Source organism: Engraulis encrasicolus, chromosome 8 (assembly GCF_034702125.1).
Source record: "Engraulis encrasicolus isolate BLACKSEA-1 chromosome 8, IST_EnEncr_1.0, whole genome shotgun sequence".
Classification (NCBI taxonomy): domain Eukaryota; kingdom Metazoa; phylum Chordata; class Actinopteri; order Clupeiformes; family Engraulidae; genus Engraulis; species Engraulis encrasicolus.
The window spans coordinates 21,775,225-21,785,488 of NC_085864.1; the positions used below are offsets into that span (position 1 = coordinate 21,775,225).

Here is a 10,264-nt window from a genome sequence, read left to right on the forward strand (position 1 = left end):
TGTGACACTAATGGTCTACTACTTTATTGAGACAAAAAAACTGGGAAAGTTTTGTTTCAAATAATGCATTTTTCACTTTTCTGTCAAGTAATAATGCCTTAATCACTTTTCTGTCAAGTAATCATGGAAAAAGTCTTTCACTTTAGGATGCAAATAGGCCTATATTTTAACTCACAGTTTTCTAGAAATGACAGCATGAAAAGCCGTCAAACCCAAACCACAGAATGCAGAGCCAAGCAGTTGAGTCAGTGTTTTTCCTCCTTGAAACCTCATAACAGACAGAGTTGCTAACCAACTTCCTGTCTGATTTGAGGAAGTCATCACACAAGACTTCAGTTTGAGCGCTATACATTTCCATTTTAGTATTCATTGGACAGCAGCTGAGCACGCTCTCCTCGCAGCAACACTGTTCTTTTCAAGAAAGAATATAGGAAGTGGTGTTTTTTACTATATTTTATGAACAATGCTACAAAGGGCGGCTTCAAGTGTCTCTGACAAACCTAAAAGCCTTATACCAAAGGTAGGTCGTGTCTGAATGTGTGCAATTTCTAACTGATAGATGTAAAGAAATGTCTTAAGTGGCAAGACAATTCCTTTGAAATTGTGATTCAATTAAAAAAAAAACATCAGCAAAATGCAACCTTGCCAACCATTATTGGCTTAACCAACTTTAGTTAATTAGTGTGAAACAGCGGTGACGGGGATAGCATAGAACCTTCAAGGAAACTAGGGAAATTTGGATACTAAACAATTAAATTGTGTTTTTTTAACCTTCTGTACATTTTCCCACAGCGATCTGCCAGTTTTGGGAGATTTGACAAACAGCAGCAAGCGGCAGTGAAGTCTCTTGTGGACGGAGCAGATGCGGTAAGCAGATTGGCTCTGATTTACAACTACTGTACTGACACATTTTGTAGGAACATGAAGTACATAAAAACTAATGCATAGACTTGGGTGTTACCCTCACCAACAATACTTAAAAGTGTCTGTCTGTCTGTCTGTCTGCCTGCCTGTCTGTCTGTCTGTCTCTCTGCCTGCCTGTCTGTCTCTCTGTCTGTCTCTCTGTCTGTCTCTCTCACTGTCTGTCTGTCTGTCTGTCTGTCTGTCTGTCTCTCTCTCTCTCTCTCTCTCTCTCTCTGTCTGTCTGTCTGTCTGTCTGTCTGTCTGTCTGTCTGTCTGTCTGCCTGCCTGCCTGTCTGTGTGTGTGTGTCTCTCTCTCTCTGTCTCTGTATGTATGTGCCTGCGTGTATACTTATGTGCACTTTCATTATGTAGCCCGCGGAGGGACTCTCTGCACCTGAGAGTGGTGAGCCAGGCAAACCAGGTGGCCTGGGGAAGAAGATGAAGGCCCTTTCCTGCGCGGTGCGATTGAAGATGGGCAGGAAATGTACCAATAAGAGTCTTTCGGAAAACCCTGTGAGTGAAGTGAACATGCGAAATACAGCATGGATAGATAATGCTGGAAACTTTAGAAAAAAGAAATACTGAAATGAAAAGTGAGGGAAGTAAACCTGTTGTTGAGGAACTGAGGCACATCCCACCCTCTACACATCCTGTACAAAAGAATCTTCTTTCCCTCTATGAAATAAAAATAGATTTATTTTTCTCATTATAAGTTCAAGTTCAAGTTCAACTGTTTATTTGCCATGTCAACCAAGTTGATTGGATTTTTTGTAACATATCCCCCAACATCAAAACAAAACAAATAGCACCTGATATGGAAAAGGTTGAGCCCAAGGTAAGAAAAATAAAAAGGAATAGTGTTAGAAACAGAGTAGACAGAATGTTTATGAAACATGTGCTTCAACAAACTGTATTGATCATTGGTGCAACAAGTTGGTGCAAGGCACAAAAAACATTACATCACTATGGCAATGGGATATATTGGTAACACTTCCAAATAAGGGGCCATAATTAACAGTAAAGTAGCTACAACCTAATACTTAAGTAAGGGTTAATAATCATTATTTAATGCCACATTAGACACATATTAATTGTTATTAATGCATATGTTGAACATTAGTCAGCAGCTACTTAACTATTAGATAACTATTACCTTGTGTTACAAGTTAATAGCATATAATTATTTAACTAATAGATAAGTAAGGGTACAGTTAATAGTTAAGTAGCTATTAGGTCATACTTAACTAAGGACCTTAATTAACACTTACTTAATACAAAAGTAAGGCATATCTAATGATTAAATAATACAGAATTATTGTTGTCTATAGATTGCGTACCCATCATGCACTGCTCTTCTTGGAGCTAATATTCTCAAACATTAACCTAATTATCACAAAGGAATGGTTTAGTTTCGCTTCAAAACTGTTACTCTTCATAATGTTCTGCATTCATTGTAGGGTTTTTACCATTAAATTTAATAAGTGGTTCATGAAAAAATGACATCTCATCATCCCACCATCATTGAGAAGTGTACGTCCAATCCTTGCTATATAATGGCTCCTGTTGCCACTATTACAGTGATTTGAACGAGTGAAAACTAGATGTCTCAGTAGATAAATTATTTAACTATTAGGTATGCTCAGCCAACTCTATTATAAGGGTCCCAAACACCAATATCTATCGATTAATTAACCATAAGTTATCCGCAGCCAACTCTAATATAAGGGTCCCAAACACCAATATCTATCTATAAATTAACCATTAGTTATCCTCAGCCAACTCTAATATAAGGGTCCCAAAACCCAATATTTATGTATTATATAACCATTAGTTATGCCTTGCTTTTGTATTAAGTAAGTGTTAATTTTGGTCCTTAGTTAAGTATGACCTGATAGCTACTTAACTATTAACTGTGCCCTTACTTATCTATTAGTTAAATAATAATATGCTATTAACTTGTAACACAAGGTAATAGTAATCTAATAGTTAAGTAACTGCTTACTAATGCATTAATAACAATTAATATGTGTCTAATGTGGCATTAAGTAATGATTATTAACCCTTACTTAAGTATTAGGTTGTAGCTACTTTACTGTTAATTATGGCCCCTTATTTGGAAGTGTTACCGATATATTTGATAAATAGAAGATGATCACCTGACATGTTGACAATATTAACTGAATGTGCTTGAATTACTGACTCAGGTTGATGAGACATGCAGGGATGAAGGCGAAGAAGACACAGAAAACACGGACAAACCAAGTGAAAACTCAGACAGTTCCACCACCAGTAAGTAGGCCTATGTCATAACTATTCGTCATAACCTTTTATGCCTCTATTCCACTCTATAGTTGTCTGGTAGGCCTACAGCTCGACACAGCGCAACCCGGTCACCACTTTTTGATTTTCGAATAGGCACAACACAGCTCAATCGTGAAGCAAAAAGTGGCATCCGAGTCGCGCTGTGTCGAGCTGTAGGCCTACAGGTACCAGAAAACCAGCAGTGGAAACGAGGCATTAGAGGACCAGTGTGTAATTGTAAAAACAGAAGGCACAAATAAAGGGAAAGGTCACTGTTTTTAAACAGAGTGTAAATAGTGTAAATACCAGTGTAAATAGTGTAAATACCAACCCCTGGTTGGTCTGCATCAATGACTGTACAGAATACAAATAATTTGTTACTGAAATAATCATGCAAAAAGTCCTGGAGTCTCCAGTAATAGTTCAGACAAGACAACACTATATTACACTATACCCACTAGAGAGACAGTTTTGATTTCATACATTTGCCTGCGCCTAATAAGTTTTGGATATGCGAGCCAAGCACAGCTAACATACAGTATGCATGCCTACTCTACTGTATTATAGTAAATGGGTCTCCCTTGCTGTGTTACTTGCTCAGGTGGTGTCACGAGTAGTTCTGAGGGTTCCAGCAACAGAGGCAGTCTACGACTGGAGGAGGAGCCAGCGTATTCCGGACCATTCTGCGGACGAGCCAGAGTACACACGGACTTTGTCCCGAGCCCCTATGACACAGAATCGCTCAGGCTCAAGGTAGACAACAGACACACCTGATTCGAAGGGCTGTAGCCTACATACAAGGTTGTCATGTAACCAGCATAAGATTGACATGACACATGATGTCAGGAATATTAATGGCACATGGTGGGCACATTCGATGTTCATGACTGTTGTCATAATGTGTCATTAGGTTTTTGGAATGTGAATTTGACATCATTTAGGCTTCCGGGCATTCCAAAAAACGAATGACAATTACATGAATGACAATAGTCATAAGCATCACTCGCTGCCATTGACATCTATAAAACTCAATTCAAATACTAACACCCACCGTCAATGGCATGTAAAGATGTCAATTAGGATTTTTACAGCAAGGCCTTGGAGGTCATCTCCAACTTTATGTAAATGTTTCAGGCCTCTACACATATAGTAACAGATGTACTGGCAGCAGACTGTCATTGTGGATAGTAGTCAGAGCCTCGATTTAGTTACACTTCAAAGGAGCTTTACTCCATGCAGCCACATCTAGGGTTAGATGGAATTGGGTTGGGTTCTTTTATGTGGGTTTCCCATGTAAGTAAACAAAGGCACTAATGGAACATTCACAGCAAGTAGTCCTAAAATTTTCCTAATCTTTTAGCAGACATCGGGCAAACGTTACATTTAAATAGGCTAAATATTTCAGTGACAGCAATAGTTACAAGAATTGTGTTGTTCATGGCCAGCAACAAACTGTGTGAGTGTTTCATATTCTTTTTCTCTGAAGGAAGAGCAATGCTTGAATTTGAATACAGAACAAGGTTTGGTCACATTGCTATGTAGAGCAATGCATTTGCAGACATGCAGTGCTTGGATTCAGTGGTAAATGAGTTGAATATGTATCAGTATTTTAATAGTAGGCCTAATAACAGTTTTTAATTGTCTATTATCTTGCAGGTTGGAGACATTATAAATGTTATAAGCAAGCCGCCCATGGGCATATGGACTGGCTTGCTTAACAACAGAGTGGGGACATTTAAGTTCATCTACGTCAACATGCTTATTGAAAAGGAGCCAGAGGAAGAAGAAGAGGAGGCCCCAAAGATCAGGCCGCAGAGACACTCCAAAAGAGCTCGACCTAAAACCCTCCTAGAATTACTCGAACGTCTGCAGTTAGAGGTAAGTACTTTGCTTATCAGAAAGTAAACAAAATTTGGGTAACACATTTTAGCCACCAATAGGCCTGTGTGTGCGTGTGTGTGTGTGTGTGTGTGTGTGTGTGTGTGTGTGTGTGTGTGTGTGTGTGTGTGTGTGTGTGTGTGTGTGTGTGTGTGTGTGTGTGTGTGTGTGTGTGTTTGTGTGTGTGTGTGTGTATTATAATTATTTTGTCTATTTTTTAATGTAAGAGAAAAAAAAAATCAGCGTCAAGTAACATCCTCCACCTCACCTCCCTGTTTGTATCTTGAAGGAGTATGCCTCATCATTGCTACTAAATGGCTACCAAACGGTTGATGACTTAAAGCATCTACAAGAGAAACACCTTACAGAGTTGAACATCACTGATCCAGAACATCGGCGGAGGCTCCTCGCTGCTACTGACGTGCACTATGAAATAGGAGGTGAGAGTCTGAGTACACATTACAGCACCTTACACAGTATAAGACTGGACTGTGATATACACAGTACCAGCACAACTATTAACCAATTGACCTATTAACCTATTGGTTAAAATGCATTGTAATAATGTAATTTATTATATGGTGTGACGTCATCGGTCGAATGCTCCATTCATTTCAATTGGGCTCCCCAACGTTCGCATGTCTGATATTTGAGATAACGGACGGGTTGGTCTATATCAGACCGCTGTCAATGGCAACAAGACTTTTCACTGCAAAGGGAATGTTTCATCACTCCACAGGGGGTCCGGTCTTTTGTCACTCTAATCAGCTGCTGTGATAGACAACACCTGTTGTCTAGGCTACCTGTTGCCTAGCGGTGTTCCACAACGGCACTGTTTTGTTTTGCGCAGCAACAATCTTTTGACATGAAAAATAATTATAATAAACTTAACATTAAATAAAGAAATGTCCCCGCCATGTGTGAATCATTGAAGTATATCCATATAATAAGCGGGTTAACGTTCGGCGAGTCGGTCGCTTTGTGGAATAGCAGCACTTCAGAGAGAACAAGACACCTCCGCTCCGCGTCGGGGTCTAAAGATTCTCTCTGTCATGCTGCTATTCCACGGTAGCGACCTTCTCGCCGAACGTTAACCCTTACGTAATGCTTTACCCGTTAAAACATGGCATTATAAATTTGCTGTTACCAGAATGGCAATGACATGATTCGTAGTGGATTACTAAAAACCCTCTGTTATGTCATAGTATAGTAGTACTATGGTAATTAACCTTTGAATGACTATTACATCGTACCGCTGGTGGCACAACCTGCATTATGGGGCTACAATCTGAAGTGGCCATTTTACTGAGTCATGACAGTGTTGTAAACCAACGGTCAGTTCCACACTACCCGCAGTAAATACTGACACATAGGCCTACAGACTGTTCCGTAGGGGTACATTTGTGTTGAACCTCTCTTGTAGTTCCTTGTTGCAATGCTGCCTAACCCATTCATGAAGGAAATCAAAGAATCCGGGAACCAAAAAGTGTGTTCCCAGAAAGAAAGAAAAAAGCTTTTTTTTAAGTGAACTGTGACAACAAAAGTAGACACTTAAAGGTTCATGCAGGTCACACGGTGTAAAATAAACAGTTTGAACATGAGTCATTCACGGTTTACCGGGAAGCACTCTGATTTCCACAGTAGGCAAACTATTGCAACAACCGGCGCCAGCATTCTGGCGAAAACAGCTGCAGAGCAAATGAGCAAGTTCCTTAATAGGAAATGAAATTTAGGTCCAAGGTGAATTTAGTCTAAAATAGCACAGTTTTAGATATCTGATGGCTGTATGCGCCAAACTATTTTTTTTTCCTATGGCTCAACTTGTCTCTGCATTGTCTTGGCCAACACTATGACCAATCAGCTTTTCATTATTATGGCTGTAGAAGACATTCTGCTGTCACTACCGTTATGCAGCAGCGGCATCACCCTGCCAAACCCAAAAATTCAAACAGATTTTAAATAATGATTAGGTGGCCCTGCCGTGGCCTAACGCTAGGGCACCGGGTTACTACACCGGCGACCCAGGTTTGATTCCGGCCCAGGTCATTTGCCGACCCTTCCCCATCTCTCTCTCTCCACTCATTTCCTGCCTCTCCTCCATTGTCCTGTCAAAACTAAAGGCAAAAAGCCCTAAAAAATATATTTTAAAAAAATAATAATAATGATTAGGCGGGTGAAAGAATGGGTGGTATGGTCGATTGTAGCTTCAACCAGTAGCATATGGAAGCATTTCACGAATACAAGCTAGATACAACCTTCGCATCTTTCTCTGAGGAATGGGTTGACAATGTGAGTAGGGGAGACCAAATGTTCACAGAGCTTTGAAGTCGCGATAGGCCGCCTAGGGTTCGTCTAGTTTACTAGGCTGTTCTGTTCTAACATGATTATTCATTTGTCACCAGTAGATGATGACCATCCCCATGGGAAAGAAGAGGAAGAGAAGAATGACTGCCCACGGGACTCTGGCTGTTTCATTCCTTCTGAGTGTTCGGAGAGCAAAGACGATGTGGAAATCCACTAAAGGACACCGGCTCCATTGGATAACATGACGACATCATACTCAGGGATGGGCAAGGCTGGACTGGTAGTCTGGCATACAAGGCATTTTCCCGGTGGGCCGACAGTATGCCAAAAATGTTTGGGCTGGATTGTGGTCCCAGTCCAGCCGTGGTGATGGGCAACCTGGATTCATTAGTCATATTTCTCAGTGCCATATTCTCTAAATGACCTGGTTTCCCCTGTCCAATTCAACCAGGTAATTGAATCTCATACAGCCATGTGGCCAAGCGGGCTGGTTGAATTGGACAGGTAATAGCCTATGTGGCACTGGATTATGGGTAATGATTCCAGGATGCTCATCACTGTAGACAAGTGACATCACTCCCTCCAGGCATGATTTTGTACATCTCTTAAATTATTTAGCCAATATGTTTAACTCTACATTTACCAAGCCCTTTGAACTACCAGTGTATACATTTTTTTATTGTTGTTATTTTCATTGTGTTTTATTTGGCAATTGGGATTCACAACTCAGACAGCTGGCAGACTGCTTGTAAGTGTGTTTGTGTGTGGGGGGGTGCATGTGTGTGTGAGTGAGTGTGCGTCCGTGTGTGCACACATATGAATGTGTCAGTGAGAATATGCATTTGTTTTAGGTTTAAACTGAGCATATTTAAATCATATCACATAGTCTGTAAAACACAAAACAATGACACAAGACACAAATAAATGATTTACCTTTGAAATTTACAACAGTAAAATTAACAATATTGTAACATGATAACTCATCTGTGAATATGTACAGCAAAACATTAAATAAGCAATGGTATAACCTTTTTGGTAGTGAATGGCATGTTGTCTTCTTTTTGTCAGCCATTTCTATTGGTTGTATTCACATTTGTATCCCCAAGGGTTCAAATCCCCAAAGGTCAGAAATCCAACCACTTTCCTCTGACCAACACAGAGAACGCGAAGTTGATTCAAGATAACGGCACAGTGCAAAAGATAGTCGGATAGTCGGATAGGACGGTGTTACTGTATATTTTCTGCTGGGCACAAGCTGCAGCATTTAGGCCTAAATACAGTAGGCTACTCGATAATATGAATGTTAAAATGAACATATTTAAATAGACAAAACCGTTAAAATGAGCATTAAAAAAGCTGATTCTAAGAAAACCCGTTAAAATGAGCATTAAAAAAGCTGATTTACATTTCTAATAGGCCTATAGGCAGGCTGAAGGGACGTTTAGTTGAAACCTAAGGATCTTTAGTTCAATTTTAAGGACCTTTCGTAGGCTTTTGCGGTAGACGGACCGTCCTCGACTAAAGATCCCCTGCCTTATACTAATGGTCCAACGTTTTGTTCGAATGGTCCCCTCTCAAGAATCCATTCGACGAAAAGACCTGTACCCGATAATATCAGAAGAATGTGCAGGCACAGGCTGAAAACACGTATGGGCACCCTGTAATTGAACGTGTGTGTGTGTGAGTGCAATTGGGGGGGTTGTTGTTGGCCCATGCGTGGATACACATTTGTGTTGCGCTTCTAGGCTATTGAACATCTTTATTTTTTTATTAAAGATATTTCTGGGGGGGTTTAATGCCCTTATTGTGACAGGACAGTAAGAGAGGGACAGGAAACTGGTGGACGGAGAGAGAGTGATGGGAAGGTTCCGCAAATGACCCTGGTTGCCAGTGTAGTAGTTCAGTGCCCAGGTGATTGAGCCAGAGAATCTCTAACAGGGAGAAGGTTCAGTCTCATTGGTTCCCATTGTAGCCAGTTAGCTTTGCATGCATACTGCAGTAACTATGGAGTGTCCACTAGTTGGCGAGCGTAGTTCAGTCCTTCATGTGGGAAAATGTATGGAATGGAAAGGGGAACCCATATGCTAAATACATTGCTACCAACAAAACATTCCTGGTAAGCACTATGACTGTTGTTTAACAATAGGCTGTATTGACAAATCGTTCAGGTGTGTAGTTTTACAGCAGGTTAGAAGATTTTTGGTTTGGCCCCATAAAAATTGAGCTTTGTGACCCAGTATATAATAATCTAGTGGCGCAAAATAATCGAAACGCTACTCAAATGGGGTCTTATTATTTCTATCTTCGAACTTAATATTAATATTTCAGGACAAAAAATTATAAAAAATCACAAAAATTATAAAGGTAGAAAACTCCATTGACACCCATTCATTTTGCACTGGCCCGTGGTTAGGGTTAGCCAGTTGTGGCTAGTAGCTAGTTCCGTGAGTGAACACCCCCTGAATTGAGCCAAGGCTGGGCTGGCCATCTTTAAAGGTGCACTGTGTAGGATGATGGACAGAGTAGGTATTACAACTATGCTGCTCATTGCACCTGTGCTGCCTATTGGCAAATTTGATATTTTCATGAACATTCACAAAGTAATAAACTAATATTTACCAGTATGAAGAAAGTACAGTAGGTTTTGCCACTAAAAACAATTTCTGGAAATTCAAAATGGTGGACATGGAGAAGATCCACCTTTCCATGGATAAAACTTGCAATTTTCCCAGTCATAATGAATAGGCTACTAACTTGATGGTAGTGGTAAGTATTTCCATAACCAAATTCCATATGACCAATGTAGAGTTGATTCAAGATGAGCAGTGCAATGAACTACCGGTAAGCAGGGCCGTATTAAGATGGCAACTAGGCTACA

The 10,264-nt window shown here is 40.2% G+C and overlaps 1 protein-coding gene across 1 annotated transcript; it reads left to right on the forward strand.

The window, feature by feature from the left end:
• On the forward strand, window positions 1-8,623 carry LOC134453576 (SAM domain-containing protein SAMSN-1-like). The gene is made up of 8 exons (XM_063204355.1): window positions 1-520; window positions 793-867; window positions 1,276-1,416; window positions 3,108-3,192; window positions 3,806-3,957; window positions 4,861-5,082; window positions 5,372-5,522; window positions 7,485-8,623. Exons 1-8 carry the CDS (start codon window positions 464-466, stop codon window positions 7,601-7,603), a joined length of 1,002 nt encoding a protein of 333 aa, XP_063060425.1. The 5' UTR covers window positions 1-463; the 3' UTR covers window positions 7,604-8,623.
• The last annotated feature ends 1,641 nt before the right edge of the window (window positions 8,624-10,264 follow it).

Coding starts and splice junctions, on each gene's coding strand:
- LOC134453576 (XM_063204355.1), top strand. CDS start 464: ATGCTACAAAGGGCGGCTTCAAGTGTCTCTGACAAACCTAAAAGCCTT. Junction 521..792: donor CTAAAAGCCTTATACCAAAG/GTAGGTCGTGTC, acceptor ATTTTCCCACAG/CGATCTGCCAGTTTTGGGAG. Junction 868..1,275: donor TTGTGGACGGAGCAGATGCG/GTAAGCAGATTG, acceptor TTCATTATGTAG/CCCGCGGAGGGACTCTCTGC.